The following is a 21479-nucleotide window of genomic DNA, read 5'->3' as shown; positions in this document are numbered from 1 at the left end:
TTCATGGAGACGAAGTAAAAACTTTGAGGTTCGCCGATGACATTGTAATTCTGTCAGAGACGGCAAAGGACTTGGAAGAGCAGTTGAACGGAATGGTCAGTGTCTTGAAAGGAGGATATAAGATGAACATCAACAAAAGCAAAACGAGGATAATGGAATATAGTCAAAATAAATCGGGTGATGCTGAGGGAATTAGATTAGGAAATGAGACACTTAAAGTAGTAAAGGAGTTTTGCTATTTAGGAAGTAAAATAACTGATGATGGTCGAAGTAGAGAGGATATAAAATGTAGACTGGCAATGGCAAGGAAAGCGTTTCTGAAGAAGAGAAATTTGTTAACATCGAATATAGATTTAAGTGTCAGGAAGTCATTTCTGAAAATATTTGTTTGGAGTGTAGCCATGTATGGAAGTGAAACATGGACGATAACTAGTTTGGACAAGAAGAGAATAGAAGCTTTCGAAATGTGGTGCTACAGAAGAATACTGAAGATAAGGTGGATAGATCACGTAACTAATGAGGAGGTATTGAATAGGATTGGGGAGAAGAGAAGTTTGTGGCACAACTTGACTAGAAGAAGGGATCGGTTGGTAGGACATGTTTTGAGGCATCAAGGGATCACAAATTTAGCATTGGAGGGCAGTGTGGAGGGTAAAAATCGTAGAGGGAGACCGAGAGATGAGTACACTAAGCAGATTCAGAAGGATGTAGGTTGCAGTAGGTACTGGGAGATGAAGAAGCTTGCACAGGATAGAGTAGCATGGAAAGCTGCATCAAACCAGTCTCAGGACTGAAGACCACAACAACAACAACATTCACTTTTTTCAGTCCTTGTGTTATGCTATAATGTTCTTCACTACTTCTCTCCGAGAATCTTCAGTGTATTTACATTTTGTACATCATGGTTCTGGGTACACTGTGGCTGCATGAGGTCTAATACTTGGCTCTTCCTCACTGGCTATGCTCATTGTTTTCACTGACTTTTTGTTGGAGCCATTTTCACTTGTCCAGACCGTTAGGTTGAAGATCAGCAGGTGTGGGATTTCGGCAAGTTTTCTCCTGCACACTATTCCTATGACAACATAAAATACACTGGCAGCTGTCATCGAAGACGCAGTGACTATATGTCATTGCTGATGTTCACACCACTAATTCATCACACGTTCCAAAAGGCTTTTCATGGTGATTCGACCATGCCACTGGCAATCATCTGGTGTACAGAGGCCAACAGAGTTGAGTTCGTGGTACTGTTTAGTAAAGTGAGGTTTTCTGTGGATAAGACCACGTGCCCTGCAGGAAAAGGAAATCCCACTGTTACCTTTGTTAACCTTTCTGGAGGTCTAAGTGCAGAATATCTTGTTCTCTTTGCCTCAGGTTTTTCTTTTTCGCTTTTCTTGTTCAACTCATCCCTCCCTTCTTCCGAAGAGCCTGAGGACAAAGGAGGCAGCTGTCCAATATTACCTCTAAATGGCCATGTTCGACTTATATAGCGACTCAAAGTTTTTTGTTTTTTACTTTGGCAAGGATTGGTCATTATCACCCACTGACTCACATGATACTTAGGTAAAACTGTTTTACGATATTGAGTCGTATCTTGCCACTTGCTTCCAAATAGTTTTCAATCTTTTGGCAAAGTCCATTACTAACTAAATGTTATCTTCCAGTGAGGGTTTACAGAATTCAAAAGGTGACGGCATTTTGCGACCGAAAATCACCTTTCTGGGAACAGTTTTTCATTTATGGTTTGCTGAATTATAAGTCACTGTGATGTAGTCCAGTAGCGTATCCTAAAAGTATTGTGCTATTGTGCTATTGTGTTATTATATTAACATAACATTTTTGCAGTTGTTCTATGAGTCCATAGTTTGACCGTTTGCCTGTGGATGCAGAGCAATCGTTGACGGTTTCTTAATAGGCAACAACTTGAACAACTGCTACATCAACTCAGACATAAAATTCGATCCTTCGTCAGTTATTATGGTCTCAGGAGTCACTATTACCTGACCTACTGTTATGGAAATTTGCCCCAGTAAGGCTATAATATAAATGAAGAGCAAAATATGATGTTTTATCGTGGATACATACCGGTTCCATGTTGGTTTTAGTGCTGGGGTCCCAAATTACCCAGCCTGATCATTTGAAGTGGTTTATCAACTTCAGGCAGGCTTCGCAACTTGATAGCCGAATTCCACCCTTTGCTGACATGGGACACAGTTCTTCATGTTATGGTCTCCCCCCTGTCTGGTCATCACCCACCAATAGTTTTGCTGCAGCCTCTGTTCAGTCGTCTTGTGACACGAATGTCCTGCCAAAATTGAATCATCGGTGTGCCTCAGTACATCATTCCATTGCCTCCCTGGCATGGCCCACGTTTGTTGTCCCACACAACATGCCAGAACTGTGGCTCCTTGGAAAAACGCTGACAGTCCGAGTGAGCATTTTGCACTGCCTTCCACTCATCCTCGTCTATGCCAGTGCATATGCTGCGGCTGAGTCCATCGGAGTTTGCGAATAACTTCCCTGACCGATGTGTTACTTCAAAATTGTACTCACTCAGACACAAAGCCCATCTTATTAATCTTTGAGCAATAATATACATTTGAGTGTTTCATGGTTTGTTATCACCTTGAAACGTCGACCAGACAGATAACACTGGAAATAAGTGCTTCTGAAAATTAATGCAGACCTTTCCTTCTATGTCGTTGAGTAATTTCCCTCTGCCCCACTCAGTTGCCTAGGTGCACAAGCTATAGGATACTACTAACCGCCAACTCCTTGACTCAGTGAGACACCTAACGAGAAATTGCTTGAGTAATATAAAAGGATGAAACGTTTGTGGACTAGGTGTTAAAAATACATTACTTTCTCAGATGCTGCTTTGCATTCCGGTATCCAATGGAACTGCACCCCCTTCCTCAACAATTGCGTAAGGGACCTTGGAATTGCTGGGACCTCGGAAGTGAAGTGTCGATAAACATTTGTGAGGCCGAAATATTACTGCAGCTGCTGTGCCATAGTTAGTATTGGAAAATTTTTTACTACCTCAACCAGAAGCTGGTCGCTGAGAACACCATCTCGAAATATAGCGTGACCCAAATACTGGACTTCTTGTAACATAAATCGGCACTTTTCCAACCTCAGCATTAATTGTACCACACGTCTACGATCGAAAAACTCGAGTAACCGTAAAATATGTCCCAGGATCTCTCCAACATACACGATGATATAATCAAGATAGGGCATGCATTGCTTCGAATTCAACCCTTGCAACACACCATTCAACAAACACATATGTGAGGTGTCAGTTGAGCAGCTTAGCATGCTCATGAGATGCTACAGGCTCTATTCCTGGTGAGCTACGGGGATGGAAAGCTCTCCAAATGCTCATCCCAATTAAAATAAAACAAGATTGCTGAAGAGTTAATGGCTTATTAAATAACAGTTGCTATGAGTGGCCCAGTTGAGCATGATGGAATGTGTACTGCACCTCACATGGACTTATGAATAAGGACGTTCGTCACACAATGCGAATAAATTAATGGTCACTATAACATTTTCCTTTACTGCCAAAAGCTCTCGAAAACATTTCATCCATTAATGAAGACTATGAAAAATTAACAAGGGGACAATGAATTCCTAACACATACAATACCTTTCGCACAGGTGGTGGGTACATGAAGGAAATGATTTAAAATTGTCTTGCAAATACGTCCATTGACTGCATAGATAGATAATGAATTAACGATTTGTCCAAGAAAAGTATGAACAAACATCAGTACTCCAACTTAAGTGCATGGTGGGTGCAAGTAGTTGCCTGTCACGGTCAGAGCAACAAAACGAAACACTGATGCAAGGTAACTGAATTCACACCTCGGTGAATGCAAAGACAACCAATGCTTCTCGTCCTAAAGACCGATAAGAGCAGAAAGTGGCTGCATTAGTGGCTAAAAACAATAAGTTCGGTCTGACCTGTGAGCTCTGCTCTAAGTAAAAGGCGCCTCGTTCTGCAATTCGAAGACGTCATAAGAAGTATTTTTATTCAATTCACCCCACAAGTGTTTTCTATGACTCCTTGACGAGACGCGTCCACTTATTTAACTCTATTAAACTTGGCTAGTTCTGCTAGTGTCGGAATCCTGATGACCAATGATACTTTAACAAATTCCCAAATCTAGCGGATTTTGTTACAGTTAACCAGTAAAGTAGATTTCCCCTTCTCATGGAGAAGAAAGCAGAAAATCTCCCCTGTAATAGATTTCAAGTTGCTGCCAATAAGAAGGTGCTCATATAAACATGTGCAGCAATTCTAACCTGCTATCAAACTGCTATGAGACAATCACAGACTTCTTACTAAATTTTAAACAAACATTGCAGTTGGTCTCCTCTGGGACCAACAACTGCATCCAGATTTCATAGCCTCGTTTTGTCTCCGTAAGGGAGCCATTTTTTTAGCAGAGATAAAAATCTAATAGGAGACAAAACGAGGCTATGAAGTTTGTTGTCTTCAGTCCACGCTCCTGTTGTACCAGACTGGCAGACCATTCTCCGCAGCACTTTATCTGCCAAGACTGGCTTTCAGCAGAAAACGTCTTTATGACTAGTGTCATTCCTCTAAGTTAATCTTTGACAGCCAGCTCAAAACCCCAAGAGTCCTATAATTGCAAGACACCTTAAATGCACTCAGAGGAGAAGTTACTTATCATTAATTGGAATAGTCATCAGTGGCTGTAGTTATTATTGCTTGCAGTTCTCATGTAATGTTCGTAATTTCACTTGACTTGAGACATATACGCACATTGGATTGTTAAACAGATGGCGTGGCAGTTTTTAGAAAAAAACAGGCACCTAAAAAATCTGCATCGCTTGTACCCAATTCGTCTTTTGCTTTTCTTATTTACAGGCTCTGGTCTTTGGTGCCCATCACCTCTAAATTGTAACCAGAACAGTCTCAAATCAAGGCCAGATATAGTGATGATAAACCTGCAAAGAGAAAAGTTAATAATGAGTGGGTGCTAATAATATTAAGGTACCATCATGGAAAGTCAGAGGTTTATCCAACAAACAAAAATAGTTGGCAAAAATTTTAAAGAGGTCAAGCTAAACACAGCCTGCATAATAGAAACGAGGGAATGCTACAATCTGACAAGAACGGAGGAGAATATTTAATTTTATATAACAGAACTCAAGAACAGGAGAGATCAAGCAAAGGAGTTTCTATTTACATACATAAGAGATTGGAAAAGAGAATTACAGGATGCAGTTATATAAATAACAGAATTATGGATTTAACTGCCAAAGAAGAGAAACAAAACTTGACTATCATTGCAGTTTATCCACCTGATGAAGAGAAAAAGAGGAGTCTACAGATTATTGTGATAAACTGAAATTGGTTTTGAATGAGTATAACAATAAACATCAAATAATATTCACATGAGATTTAAATGCAAGTTTAGACAATAAACGTAACCCAAAGATTCTGGGAACGATGGGGGAAAATGTCATAAACAACACTGCTAGATTACTTAGCGATTTTGTCGCTATTAACAAACTAAATATCCTTCCTCAAGAAATCCTTAAATATACATGATCAGCTCAAATATTAAAGTCTCTTATTGACTACATTAACAACAATGGAAAAATAGAAAGCAAAGAGGTGCAAGAGTGTACAGGGGACGTGACATAGGTTCTGATGATTTCTGGATGGGATTTCAAATACATTTGTATACGAAATGGAGAAATAACAAAAGGTTGACAGAGGAAAAGATGTAGGAAGAAATCTACAAAGTGTATCTATAAAATAAACAAAGCATACAATATGTGCTCCAGAAGACACTTAATCAAGAACTAGAGAAGAATGAAGCATCGAAACAAATAGAGATGAAATGGAAAAATATAGAAAATGCAGTGAAGAAAGCTGCTGAAGAAGCCTTAGGAAAAAGAAATAGGTGACAATGATGGAAGCATTAAAAATCTGGACAGCTCGATTCGATAAAGCTGAAAGGAGAAAAAACACAATGCTTATCTTAAGTACCTTTATTAAATCAAGACAAGTGAAACATCAGATTTACAAATGAGAGAAATGCAACAGACCGAACAGTGAAACGAGCTTGTCAAGAATCTTGGGACGGGTTCATAATCATAACAGAAGTCAATATTGACAAAAGACACTGATGGTTTATGGAACAATGAAAATGCTAAATCGAACAGAAAAAGAAGTTTCTCAGATAAATAACATCCACAAGAACTTGTGGTACGAAGGTACATGCTCCTCAGAAAATATAATTGATGGAACTGAAATAGGGTGTGTACACGATTTATGTAGGGATGAATTAAGAGAAGTTCTCATCTCCACAAAAAAACGGGGAAGCTATTTATATGGAAGCTATAACGCTGAACTGCTAAAATATGGAGGCACCCTACCACAAAAGAGATTATTACAGCCATTGATTATGTGCTGGAGAAACAGAGCTACTCCAGAAACAAGATCATAAGCAAATTTGATATCACTATTTAAAAAAGGAGACTGCAGTAGCTGCGAGAATTATAGAGGAAACAGCTTCCTTGACAACAAATACAGGTTTTATGCAAGAGCAGTGAGAAAGTTAAAGGTTGTAGCTGAGTGTTTATTAGGAAAAGGACAAAAGGGATTTCAGAGGGACAGATCGACAACAAATGTAGTATTCATGATAAAACAAATACTCGAAAACAGGGAGTATAATAAGGAAACTCATTTAGCGATCATTGATTTTATTAAAGCATTCGATAATGTTGACAGAGAGGAACTGTGGAGCATTATGAGGAATGGAGGATATCAACACATAATAAACGTTCTAAAACTTCTGTACAGACACACAACGGTAATTTTAAATATAAATGGTACTCTGACAAAGCCTCTAGGTATAAATAAAAGAGTGAGACAATGGTGCAGCATTTCACTTACACTTTTTGCATTTATTTATATGACACAATTCGGAAATAGAAAAAGATAGGGGAATTAAGATTAACAGTAATTCCTATTTGAATTACCTTTTATATGCAGATGATGCCACACTGCAGTCATATAATGACGACGACCTACATAGAAGAATACATATTTAGGTAAGGTTTGTGAAGAGTACTATTTGACGATTTCAGAATAGAAGACCAAACCAGTGGCTTTCAAAAGAAAATATACTGTGTAGACAAAAATTGTGATCAACGATATAACAGATTAAAACATTTCAACTATTTAGTTTGTGACATAACATATGAGGATGACAAAGACATAGAGAAGAAATTAACAAATTTTGGTAATGTATGTGGAACCAAAAACAGAAGTCTAAAAAAATAAAACAAGAAAAAAACGAATTTTGTAAGAAAGTGGAAGTTCTAAAGCTTGTTTACGGATGTGAATCGTGGATTGTCAGTAAATGTCAAGGCAGTCGCATACAAGCAACAGGTATGAGGTTTATGTGACCGGTAAACGGATGTACAAGAACCAACAAATTTCGAAATTCGGCAATTAGGGAAGAACAAAATATATTTAACATCTTCAATAAAATACAATAAATAGAAGAAACTGGAACGAATATCTCGAAAGAATGAGTGAAGAAAGATTAGCTCTCCAGATAACATGATTTAAGTCAGTTGGGAGAAGAGAACAAGGAAGACTGAGGAGGAAATGCGTATCAGAGCAGGCAAAACAGAAAAAGGCCCAGTGCTTGAAATGAAAATTATGATGATGATGACTATGTGTTGTCTGACAATAATTCACCTCAAGTTTACCATCTGATTCCTAACTCTACACTTATTTATATTTCACATATTTGCATAACATCCCTCTGAACAATTCAAGATATTACTCTGGTCTTGCAAAAGCAGCAATACTGGAATATTTTCTTATGTCCTACCTATTAGTTTCCCTTAGCAGCCCTTAGGAACATAATAATTAACATTTTAATGAAAAGTGACTAAACAGTAATTTCGTCCAGATATCTGCTTTGGTTTGTGGGTCACTGTACAAAATTCTTGTATCTTTCCCATGATTCATTATATAACTGTGTTTTCCAACAAGTGTCACCTTTAGCTTTCCTATGTGCCTAATACCATAATTTTCCTCAAACTGTTAGTATGTATGAAATCTCTCCAGAGTTAATAATCGTGATTGCAGTCCACTACTTTCTATGTGGTTAATTACAAAACTTCATTTGCTTCCACAAAATTGTGAAGTAGGTTAATTATCTTCGAATCCTCTCAGAAGCTAAAATTGATGAGTTTTACCTTGAGGATTAAAGGCAGGAATTTTATGTGTGATACCTTTACCTATTTAAAAGCGAAACTCATCAGTCATGACTCTCATTCGAATTCACACCTTCTGAACTAGGACTATCAACACACCTCATTAGATTGACAAGTCACTGTAAGTGCTTTAACTTTTCCCAGTAGTATAACGGCCTCTCCACAACTAGAGTTGTGGAGAATCATTACTTTTGACTGTTCTGCCTTACTGGTTTCTCACTTTCTCATTTCATGGCTGAATTCGCCATTTGTGGCACTCACATTACTCACAGACAATTCACTCAATTTCAGTTTTTAATTTCCTAGGTTTGCACATGTAAGTATGTAGGCAATTTGAATAGCGCCCATGGTGTTCCACTTTATGTTGAGCTGAGCAAATGTTTGAGGTTCAGGTGACAGAGGATACAGATTGTTGTAATTTCATATGGTAATGCAGGACAGTAGTAAACAGGAAATGGAGTTGAAAAGGACAAGACAAACCAATATCAAGATTTTGCATGACTGTAGTGCATGTGTAGGTACAAGGGATATATCCACAAATTTTGTATCAACACTGAACTGTCATCACAATGCACAAATTACAGTAATTACAGAAACCATAGACTGCATGGAAACTACCAAATGTAGCACAACGATGAACTGACTTTACAATATATATAAGTAACCCACAAAATGTTTAGTCTATAACTTCAAGGTTCTTGGTGTGTGTTTGAGTGACCATCGACTATAAAAAGAACTGGTGAGTTTCTGATGCCCTAGAAAATTTCACAAAAAATGTCTCTGCTGTAATTCATCCAATGGTGCGTACCTCAGTCCAACTTCCTGTGGCAATCGTAGCTCGGATTCTTTCTGTTTCTTCTTTTTAGGAAAAATGAGCGTCGGTGGCATCTAAGCTCATCTTGGCCACCTATAAATAAGGCAGGTTGCAGATTCAACCCTTTCTTTGCGAATAGTAACTATCTGACCTGAAGATTCCCCTGGCAAGCTATGATTTTTGATTGGTATTTGGAGGTCACCGAGAGCCTGTTTCATGGCAATTAAATATTTGAGAAGCTGTTATTTTGTGCTTCTCAAGTAAACTTGTTACAAATGAAAATAAGTATCTACTGCTACTTTATTAAAGCCCATGGCACTTACTTCAGATGTTGCTTCACGTTTGTGAACAGATAAAAGAGGATGTCTCTTAACGAATCCGCTAGCTCAATCTTCCCTTGCAGTTTCATACAGGGTGTTACAAAAATGACCGGTATATTTGAAACGGCAATGAAAACTAAACGAGCAGCGATAGAAATACACCGTTTGTTGCAATATGCTTGGGACAACAGTACATTTTCAGGCAGACAAACTTTCGAAATTACAGTAGTTACAATTTTCAACAACAGATGGCGCTGCAAGTGATGTGAAAGATATAGAAGACAACGCAGTCTGTGGGTGCGCCATTCTGTACGTCGTCTTTCTGCTGTAAGCGTGTGCTGTTCACAATGTGCAAGTGTGCTGTGGACAACATGGTTTATTCCTTAGAACAGAGGATTTTCCTGGTGTTGGAATTCCACCGCCTAGAACACAGTGTTGTTGCAACAAGACGAAGTTTTCAACGGAGGTTTAATGTAACCAAAGGACCGAAAAGCGATCCAATAAAGGATCTGTTTGAAAAATTTCAACGGACTGGGAAAGTGACGGACGAACATGCTGGAAAGGTAGGGCGACCATGTACGGCAACCACAGAGGGCAACGCGCAGCTAGTGCAGCAGGTGATCCAACAGCGGCCTCGGGTTTCTGTTCGCCATGTTGCAGGTGCGGTCCAAATGACGCCAACTTCCACGTATCGTCTCATGCGCCAGAGTTTACACCTCTATCCATACAAAATTCAAACGTGACAACCCCTCAGCGCCGCTACCATTGCTGCACAAGAGACATTCTCTAACGATATAGTGCACAGGATTGATGACGGCGATATGCATGTGGGCAGCATTTGGTTTACTGACGAATCTTATTTTTACCTGGACGGCTTCGTCAATAAACAGAACTGGCGCATATGGGGAACCTAAAAGCCCCATGTTGCAGTCCCATCGTCCATGCATCCTCAAAAAGTACTGGTCTGGGCCGCCATTTCTTCCAAAGGAATCATTGGCCTATTTTTCAGCTCCGAAACGATTACTGCATCACGCTATCTGGACATTCTTCGTGAATTTGTGGCGGTACAAACTGCCTTAGACGACACTGCGAACACCTCGTGGTTTATGCAAGATGGTGCCCTGCCACATCGCACGACCGACGTCTTTAATTTCCTGAATGAATATTTCGATGATCGTGTGATTGCTTTGGGCTATCCGAAACATACAGGAGGCGGCGTGGATTGGCCTCCCTATTCGCCAGACATGAACCCCTGTGACTTCTTTCTGTGGGGACACTTGAAAGACCAGGTGTACCGCCAGAATCCAGAAACAATTGAACAGCTGAAGCAGTACATCTCATCTGCATGTGAAGCCATTCCGCCAGACACGTTGTCAAAGGTTTCGGGTAATTTCATTCAGAGACTACGCCATATTATTGCTATGCATGGTGGATATGTGGAAAATATCGTACTATAGAGTTTCCCAGACCGCAGCGCCATCTGTTGTTGACAATTGTAACTACTGTAATTTGAAAGTTTGTCTGCCTGAAAATGTACTGTTGTCCCAAGCATATTGCAACAAACGGTGTATTTCTATCGCTGCTCGTTTAGTTTGTATTGCCGTTTCAAATATATCGGTCATTTTTGAAACACCCTGTATTTAATCTGTGGACAATGCTATTTCTTACAGCGGACTGATAAGCTAAGCTACAAAAATTTTTCATTGTTAGACTGAATAAACTAGCCATCATTGTTTTGAAGTAGTGCTTAAGTTCCTATTCGTCCATAAATACGTTTGTAAACTTTCCAGCCATCTTTGTGTAATGCGTGTTAACCAGAGTAGCTTGGGGAAGAGAAAATCATTTGAAGCCTTCAAATACACCGACTTGGCGGAAATAAGAACATCGACAGGATTGTTCATTGCCTCAGTAGACAATTATGTATACATTACCTTTGTTAAAAAATAATCAGGAATTCCAAGGCAGGAGCAAAATATCACACAATGGAAACTTCACATAACAGTGCTCAACCCGAAAATACATGGCTGTCTTTGCTGAAGAGCACCATGGTGATATAGTTCAACTTATTGCTGCTGAGTGCCAGCATCTCCTTGACACCTAAAAACGTCGATATTGCTTCCACCGCAGTACTCCTTTCTACCCTCGGTTCCACTACTTACATTGTGTGTTTGTTAGCAACTAACATGTGGCTATCTCACGTGGCTATTGAACTAGACATTCATTTATCAGACACGTGCAATGAACAGTAAATACTGCTATCAGAAATGAAAAAGGAGTTTCAGTTTGCTTTACACTGTGGCAATGATACAGCTCAAGATTCACTTTAAATCAGCATTAAAATATTGAGATGGAATAATTTTATAGTAATTAAATAACTAAATTTACGTTATACAACTTTTGTTTGTAATTAATAGGAATAATTTTCTTGTATCATTTCCAATAACACATAAACTTAACCTACACGTTTCCTCTTTTTAGGCAATAACATTCTAACTAGCTGACCAAGATGCCTTGCTTCTCGTCTTTTCTCAAATCCTGTTCTCTTTATGGTCAATTTCGAACGTGAATGGGTTTTCAGACAACCAAACAGTTAAACTACTTTTAAATTCAATTTTCTCCCTGACAACAACATTCGTAGCAGACTCTTGGGAGTTCATTGACTTCATATCTAAAAAAACACGTTGTCACTTTGACGTATGAGCTCAAAGCGTTTTACTACTCTATGTGACTCATTCAAAAAGTCCCCCAACAGAATATACCGTCTCTCTATCAGCAGCTGCTTTCTATTTCCTGCACTCAGTTTCCTATTAGCGTTCATAGAACCCGTCTGGGCTCACATAATCCATATATGAAAAAAAATGCTTTAGAATCTTATTTCATGAGCTGGCATACATCTACATCTATATCGCTGCTCTGCAAATTACACATAATGTTTGGCAAAAGGTTCATCGAACTACCTTCACAATAATGATTCCACTCTCGAACAGCCCACAGAAAAAACGAACAAGTACATCTTTCAGTGAGAGCTGTGATTTTCTTTATTTTATTATGATAATCGTTTCTCCCAATGTAGGTCGGCACCAACAAAATATTTTCTCATTTTGAGGAGAAACTTGGTGATTGAAATCTCGTGAAAATGACCTACTGCCACAAAAAACCGCCTTTATTTTAATGATGTCTGCCCCAAATCCTATATCATTTCCGTGACACTCTCTCCACTATTTCTCATTAGTACAAAAAGTATTTCCCTTATCCGAACTTTCTCGATGTACTGTATTAATCGTATTTGGTAAGACTCCCACAGCACACAGAAAAAGAGGACGGAAAGGCACAGTTTAGGGAATCTCTTTCCTACATCTGTTGCATCTACCACGTGTAAGTGCTCTACCTATAAAACGCAGCCTTCCTCACACCATTTTCTATTTCTTCTTTCCAAATTAAGTTGTTCATAATTGTAGTTCCTAGGTATTTAGTTGAATTTACAGCCTTAAGATTTATTTGTTTTATCGTGTAGCCGACGTCCAATGGATTCCTTTTAGCACCCGTATGGATGAACTCAAACTTTTTATTATTTAGCATCAGTTGCAGATTTTACCACCACACAGATACCTTCCTCCCCATGAACCACGGATCTTGGAGACTTGCTTGCGTCTGCGGTACAGATAGCCATACTGGAGGTACAAACACAATGGAGGGTATCTGTTGAGAGGCTAGACAAGCTTCTGGTTCCTGAAGAGGGGCAGCAGCCATTTAAGTAGTTGCAGGGGCAACAGTCTGGATGATTGACTGGTCTGGCCTTGTAACAATAACCAAAGCGGCGTTGCTGTACTAGTACTGCGAATGGCTGAAAGCAAGAGGAAACTACAGCCGTAAATTTTCCCACGGGCATGCAGCTGTACTGTATGGTTAAATGATGATGGCATCCTCTTGGGTAAAATATTCTGGAGGTAAAATAGTCCACCTTTGGATCTCTGGGTGGGGACTACTCAGGAGGACGTCGTTATCAGGAGAAAGAAAACTGGTGTTCTACAGATCAGAGCGTGGAATGTTAGATCCTCGTAATCGGGCAGGTAGGTTAGAAAATCTAAAAAGGGGAGTGGATAGATTCAAGTTGAATGTAGTGGAAATCAGTGAAGTTCAGTGGCACAAGGAACAAGACGTCTGGTCAGATGAATACAGGGAGATAAATACAAAATCAATCAGGGGTAATGCATGAATAGGTTTAATACTGAATAAAAAATAGGAACACAGATAGGCTACTACAAGCAGCCTAGTAAACACATTATTGTGCCAATATGGAAACGAAGCCCACCCCCACCACACTAGTACAAGTTGATATGCCAACTAGCTCTGCAGATGATGAAGAGATTGAAGAAATGTATGATTAGATAAAATAAATTATTCAGATAGTGAAGGTAGACGAAAATTTAATAGTCATGGGGGACTGGAATTCGATAGCAGGAAAACGAAGAGAAGGAAAAGAATTAGGTGAATGCAGAGTGGGGGTAAGGAATGAAAGAGGAAGCCACCTGGTAAAATTTTGCTCAGAGCATAACTTAATCACAGCTAACACTTGGTTTGAGAAGAAGGTTGTATATGTGAAGAAGCCAGGAGACACTGGAAGGTTTCAGATATATAATGGTACGACAGAGTTTTAGGAACCAAGTTTTAAATTGTAAAACATTTCAAGAGGCAGATGTGAACTCTGGCCACAATCTATTGGTTCTGAACTGTAGATTAAAACTGAAGAATCTGCAAAATGGTGGGAATTTCAGGAGATGGGACCTGGATAAACAGGAGGAACCAGAGGTTTTTGAGAGAATCAGGGATCAGTTGACAAGAATAGGGAAAAGAAATGCAGTAGAAGAAGAATGAGTAGCTTTGAGAGACGAAATAGTGAAGGCAGCAGAGGATCAAGTAGGTAAAAAGACCAGGCCTAGCAGAAATCCTTGGGTAACAGAAGAGATATTGAATTCAATTGATGAAAGGAGAAAATATAAAAATGCATTAAATGAAGCAGGTAAAAAGGAATACAATCGTTTCAAATATGAGATCGACAGGAAGTGCACAATGGCTAAGCACGAATGACTAGAGGACAAATATAAGGATGTAGAAGCAGATATCACTAGGGGCAACATGGATACTGCCTACAGGAAAATTAAAGAGACCTTTGGAGTAAAGGGAACCACTTGTATGAATATCAAGAGCTCATTTGGAAAACTAGTTCTAAGCAAAGAAGGGAAGGCAGAATGGTGGAAGGAGAATATAGAGGGTCTATACAAGGGCAATGTACTTGAAGGCAATATTATGGAAATGCAAGAGGATGTAGATGAAGATGAAATGTGGGATGTGTTACAGACTGAAGATTTTGAAGAGTTTGACAGAGCAGTGAAAGACTTAAATCGAAACGGGATCCCAAGAGTAGACAACATTCCATTACAACTACTGATAGCCTTGGGAGAGCGAGCCCTGAGCAAACTCTACCATCTGGTGAGCAACATGTATGAGACAGGCGAAATACCCTCAGACTTCAAGAAATAATTCCAATCCCAAAGAAAGCGGATGTTGTCAGTTGCGAAAGTCACTGAACTATCAATTTAGTAAGTAACAGATACAAAATCTAACACGGTTTCTTTACAGACGAAATGGAAAAACTTGTAGAAGCCGACCTCAGGGAAGATCAATTTGGATTACATAGAAATGTTGGAACACACGAGGCAATACTGACCCTCGACTTATCTTAAAGACAGATTAAGGAAAGGGAAGCTACATTTCTGCATTTGTAGACTTAGGGAAAGCTTTTAACAATGTTGACTAGAATACTGTCTTTCAAATTCTGAAGGTGGCTGGGGTGAAATACAGGGAGCTAAAACAATTTATAATTTTTACAAAACCGGATGGTAGTTAGAAGAGTCGAGGGGAACGAGAAGGAAGCAGTGGTTGAAGAGGGAGTGAGACAGGGTTGTAGCCTCTCCCCAATGTTATTCAATCTGTATATTGAGCAAGCAGTAAAGAAAGAAAAAAGAAAAATATGGAGTAGGAATTTAAATCCATGGAGAAGAAATAAAAACTTTGAGGTTCGCAGACGACATTGTAATTCTGTCAGAGACAGCAAAGGACCTGGAAGAGCAGTTGCACGGAATGGACAGTGTCTTGAGAGGAGGATATATTCTGTATTACCACCTGATAGTATTGTTGGTTATGACTTCTTTTCAAGCTAACATGAGGAAAGCAAAGGTAAGTTATTTCAGTCTATGTCCTTTGTTAGATGATACTGCTTTCGAGATTTGGAGAATGCAAACATAAAATACAGTCGGTATAAATAATTCAACATTTTTTCCTGTAGGTTATATTGCGCTGGTGACGTTACCTTCCTCCAGTGAGGTCAATGAAACCTTCGTCGGAAAACGTGCCTTGATCAGCGGCTGGGGAAGAAAGAGTGACTGTAAGTTACTGACTTAGTTCAATTTGTGATACAGTACTGAATTAAGTTTGTTTTCTTGGTTCAGAACCTCTCACATGCCTTGACATTTCGTGGAAGGCATGGCATTGTTGGACATTTCTCATTAATTATGCAACGAAATATAGCTGCAATTCAGTAATGACCATCTGCACATTATGGAAGACATTCACATTTCGATCAGTAGCGTTATCCATTGTTGAATACCCTCAAGCACACTTTTTATGGAATTGCTATGTTAGTGAATATTACATAACTAGTGTAAGGAAATACTGCTCGTTTCACTTTGTATACATGGTGTTCGTAAATTCCCGTTACAGCCTTCTATGAGTTGCCGAGGGGAGTGTTTACATAATACTTTGAATAGGAACCCATGTCTGGAAACATACCGTTTCCGTTCTACGATGGTTTCAACTCAGATATTTAATGCATCTACTTCATCTTGGAGAACTGATTTGGGCCTGGCGCACTACGATTATTAGGCAACAGTTAGAAAGGAAACATATACGTAATATCCATTTATCATTTAAACACTTTTATGTGTATTAACACACAACACATTGCAGAACAAAAAGGAATCCACCGTCTGTACGTACAGAACACTACTGACTCATTACAACTGCAGACTGATGTGGCGACCACCAACGTTGTTACAGACATTCTACCTCTGGAGCACATTCCTGTACAAACTCTCCATCCCTCCCGGTGTCTCTTCCGATTTTAGTGCAGAGCCCAAAACTTGTGCCAGTAGATCTTCCTCTGTCTCTCCAAGAGTTTTGTAAATTAAGCTTTGTGTACAACTCCACATCAGGTTACTGTCTGATGTAGTAGACTACACTTCATCCTATGTACCCCACTGCATATCAGGACAAGCAACTCTGATATGTTTCTCTATCTCTCAGCAGACGAGGACACGTTCACTTTTCATCACAACCCAACATGCCTGACACATTATCAGTTTGAAAATATTGAAAAACAAGTACCTACAGGCACACTTACCTAGTTCCTTTGAGAGATTGGCAGTAACTACCTCTTCCATTCGTTTTTATTTTGTGTTAGCAGTGTCTACAAACATCAGTCACGACTGACAAGTCAGTTTGAATAACATTATTTTTGACTGAGAAACAGATTCAAGGGCAAAATAGGCCAAGTAGAGGAAACTATTGAACAATATCAGTTTTATTGGTTTTGATCACTGTTTGCAGAAATGTAACTGAGCTGAGTTTACAACAAAGTTTTGTGGTGATCTCTGTTCCGAATAAAGGTTTCATACAGCCTTTGTCATAGAGTCTGTCATTGTATTCTACATAAGCCTACCCACTACTGTGTAAATACTGCAACCCATGCCTGTTTGAAACTGCTTACAGTAAGCAATTTTTACCCACTTGCCTCTCTTAAACCTTTCTTTCTATAACAGATCCACAATTCCCCTTTGCATCAGAACGTTTGCTATCACTGACCCCTCCTTTTAATCAAGTCATTTCACAAATGCCTTTTCTTCCATAGTCGATTCCAATGCTCCTCTTTAACAGAATATACCCACCTAATCTTCAGAATATTTCTGTAGCACCACATTTCAAAATCTTCTGTACTGTATCGGCCCCATCACTATCCACTCAAAATTACCAACAACAACAACTACAAGTGTGTCTAGAAGTGTAAGAGCTCTGGCTCTGCCAGGTGGGTAGCATAAATCATGGAATTAGGTAGACATCAGAAGAATTTGTGCATTCCTGAAAGAGTTTTCTATCAAGTACTTTAACGTAATGAGAGTAGGTAGCCTATTTCTGGGAAAACAATCCACTCCCGTGTATTATTATATTGTTTTTATTATCATGTTGTTTAGAAAATGATGCAGAATAGAAAACGTTTTCTGAGAAATAAATTTAAAAAAGGACATCGCAAGCTTGATATAAGTGTCAGATAGTTCTAGATAAAATAAATAAGCAACAAAAGAGGAAAACTCTACAGAAATGAATTCTGAAATATATTGTGCTTAAAGAGCATTAGTTAATGTAACAGGAAACCATGCGTAACTGACATTCAGCATTACTTTCTTGCTTGGCTGAACGCATCACGAAGGACGGCTTAATATATTTCTCCAGACTAGACACTGAACTGGATGTTGAGACACCCTTGTGACAACATCATTTGTAATGTGCATGCTGTGAAATTGCAACGCGTAATTTACCTTTGCAACACAGTGTGTCATTGAATGTGTGGGATTCCAGATAACTATATGTACTCCATACTGCCTGTCAACCTATTAAACTGCATATTCTTGGCTGAAGTGTCAGTCACATAGCGCTGTGGCCGAGATGTTCTAGGCGCTTCAGTCTTGAACTGCGCGACCGCTATGGTCGCAGGTTCGAATCCTGCCTCGGGCATCGATGTGTGTGATGTCCTTAGGTTATTTAGGTTTAACTAGTTCTAAGTTCTAATGGATTGATGACCTCAGGTGTTAAGTCCCATACTGCTCATAGACATTTGAGCCATTTTCACATATTCTTACCGAGTTCTTCAGTCTGTCTATAATGGCCGCGTACACTCGCCTTGTTGTTGGGGCTATGTGCACAGTGACGCCTTTGCCCCAGAAGAACGTATTGAGTGACATGACTCTTCTACCTCCACTTGGAGAACATTCGAGACTCTCAGCTTATTTAATGCTGATCTATTTAGAGTCCATTGTGATCAAAGTGACCACAGAATAAAGCACTCCATGTATCAACACAACATTCTGGGGAGAGAGAGAGAGCTTTCCTGTCTTCATATTGCATATATTGAGCTATCTCTCCGCTGGCTCTGGACAGCAATGTCACACTCCAAAGTTGGAGTCTGCTATGTACAAGAATTATTTCTGCTACTCTCAAAACATTACTGTCAATTGTGCTGCCGCCCCTGGTAGCTGAATGGTCAGCATGACGGATTGTCAATCCTCTGGGCCCGGGTTCGATTCCCAGCTGAGTCGGAGAATTTTCTACGCACAGGGACTGGGTGTTGTGCTGTCCTCATCACCATCCTATCAACCTCATCAACTCCAGGTCGCCGAAGTGGCGTCATATTGAAAGACCAGCAGCCAGCGAACGGCCCATCCGACAGGGGCCCTAGCCATACAATTAAATTTAAAAAAACTGTCAATTGTCATATCTGGTAACTCCACCTCCATAAAGCAATGACGAAAACAGGGCGATCTCCATCCACTCGAAAGTTTAAGACTGTTCCGCCAATTAGAGAGCATTCTATGAGATTCGTTTGTATGTGTAGAGATCATGTACTGTTCACGTGAGTGCCACATACCATTTTATTTAATTATTCCGTTCTCTGCATGCAAAATTACTGCCTATCCAATTACTCTGAACTGCGCAGTTTCCTTTCCCTTAGGATACCTCAGGCAGTAAACGCATTGTGGACTCCCTGTGGGAAAACAAGCTAAGCAGCTCTGTCAAGACCTCTGCTGCGTCCCTTACGGCCGTTATATTTATGAACCATCCCTATCCTGAGACACAGTGTCTGAAAAAAGGCCTTTAAAGAAAAAGTTGCATCACAGCTCATCACCTTGTCTCAGTTCCATGTCTGCATTGCTACCAAAATGTATGTACATGCAAAAGGAGCAAGGGATTATTTGGTATCGTATTCCAAGCAGCCAAATATACTTTCATTATCATGTAATATGCTAATTAAGTCTGTTACGCCAATAGTATGGCGTGTGACATATTATTCGAATCGTCTCGCAGAGGAGAAGTCCATGAAAGGTGTAACCTTATCTGTTGCCCAAGGAATGTGGTAAGAAAATTGAATTCAACCTTAAAATTGTATCAGCTATTTTTCTTCCACGTTTCACTTCATAAAGGGAAACATTCTTGACTAATGCCTTCAGAAAAGACCTCATTACACTGAATTTTGCACTCACCGTTAGCAAATTTCTTATTTTCAGACTCGCTGCATTCCTCATTATAGTCTGATTTAATTCTGTTACCTTTCCCAACACATTATCCATTCCATTCTGTTTATGTTTCAAGTCCTTTTTTGTCCCTGACAGATTTAAAATAAGATTTCAACGTGAATCACATTGAAATACGAAAATGTATAATTTCTGCATAGAATGTGAAGGTGTAAAAACAGCTTACTAGTATATTCACATTAGTTTTGAACATATAGGTTACAATATCTCTTGAAAATCTTCCTTGTGGTATCTCAGATACTTAATGATATAGTGTGACTCTTTTAATTACTTCATTTTTAATTAAAATATAGCTTCTTACATGCATTGAACGGAATGGACAGTGTCTTGAAAGGCGGGTATAAGATGAACATCAACAAAAGCAAAACGAGGATAAAGGAATGTAGTAGCATTAAGTCGGATGATGCTGAGGGAATTAGATTAAGAAATGAGAGACTGTAAGTAGTAAAGGAGTTTAGCTATTTGGGGAGCAAAATAGCTGATGATGGACGAAGAAGAGAGGACATAAAATGTAGACTGGCAATGGCAAGGAAAGCGCTTCTGAAGAAGAGAAATTTGTTAACATCGAGTATAGATTTGAGTGTCAGGAAGTCATTTCTGAAAGTATTTGTATGGAGTGTAGCCATGTATGGAAGTGAAACATGGACGATAAATAGTTTAGACAAGAATAGAATAGAAGCTTTCAAAATGTGGTGCTACAGAAGAATGCTGAAGATTAGATTGGTAGATCACATAACTAATGCGGAGGTATTGAATAGAATTGGAGAGAAGAGGAGTTTGTGGCACAGCTTGACAAGAAGAAGGGATCGGCTGGTAGGATATGTTCTGAGGCATCAAGGGACCACCAATTTAGTACTGGAGGGCAGCGTGGAGGTTAAAAATCGTAGAGGGAGACCGAGAAATGAATAAACTAAGCAGATTCAGAAGGATGTAGGCTGCAGTAGGTACTGGGAGATGAAGCTTGCACAGGATAGAGTAGCATGGAGAGCTGCATCAAACCATTCTCTGGACTGAAGACCACAACAACAACAACATGCATTTAGTAACCTATACCCTGGTAGTTAGGTAGTCAGCGATGTTTTCACTAGAACAATTGGTCCGATACATACTGCAATCAATTCAGTCAGATTCACCATATTTCAGGTATGATGGACTAGTGAGACGTCCTTTCCTATGTCTCTTATGTCATTATGAACTGTGTATATTTCCGGCTTCCAGTTAACGATTGGGCGATTGGATGTTTAAGCAAATCTGACAACTGACATGGGATTCATGCCTATGCACGTAAATATATTTAATACGTTTTCCACCAAAAAGATCAGATAATTATGAGTAAAATTAAGATGTTGCTACAAGTATGTTGTGTGCAAAGAAACATAACTGACATCTTAGGTAAATTACGATTACGCCACCAAGTGTACAAGAAGCAGCCCCTTATAATTATTTTGCACTGAACGGGTTAGAAATAGTTGGAATTACAACTCAGGAGAGAACCTGGCGGCAGGAGGGGCATCTGGCCACCCTCTGTAACTAACACTGCCGTATCAATGGTAACAAGGCCGACACTGCATTGCAGCGGGAATAGGGCCTCAAGAAAATGATGATAACAAAGGAGAGAACTTCCTTTGTACAGTGACTGGTGCTGTA

General features: G+C 39.4%; 1 protein-coding gene across 1 annotated transcript in view; it reads left to right on the top strand.

Annotated features, from left to right (window-relative positions):
• The window catches only part of LOC126291855 (brachyurin-like), a 508030-nt gene that overhangs the window by 443520 nt on the left and 43031 nt on the right, over positions 1-21479 (top strand). The window contains exon 4 of the mRNA XM_049985577.1: positions 15758-15856. Coding sequence (XP_049841534.1) covers positions 15758-15856 — 99 coding nt within the window. The remainder of the gene's footprint in view (positions 1-15757; positions 15857-21479) is intronic.

This window comes from Schistocerca gregaria, chromosome 9 (genome assembly GCF_023897955.1).
Source record: "Schistocerca gregaria isolate iqSchGreg1 chromosome 9, iqSchGreg1.2, whole genome shotgun sequence".
Taxonomy (NCBI): domain Eukaryota; kingdom Metazoa; phylum Arthropoda; class Insecta; order Orthoptera; family Acrididae; genus Schistocerca; species Schistocerca gregaria.
The sequence above is the reverse complement of the archived record's forward strand: the minus strand, read 5'-3'. Positions and strand labels throughout refer to the sequence as shown.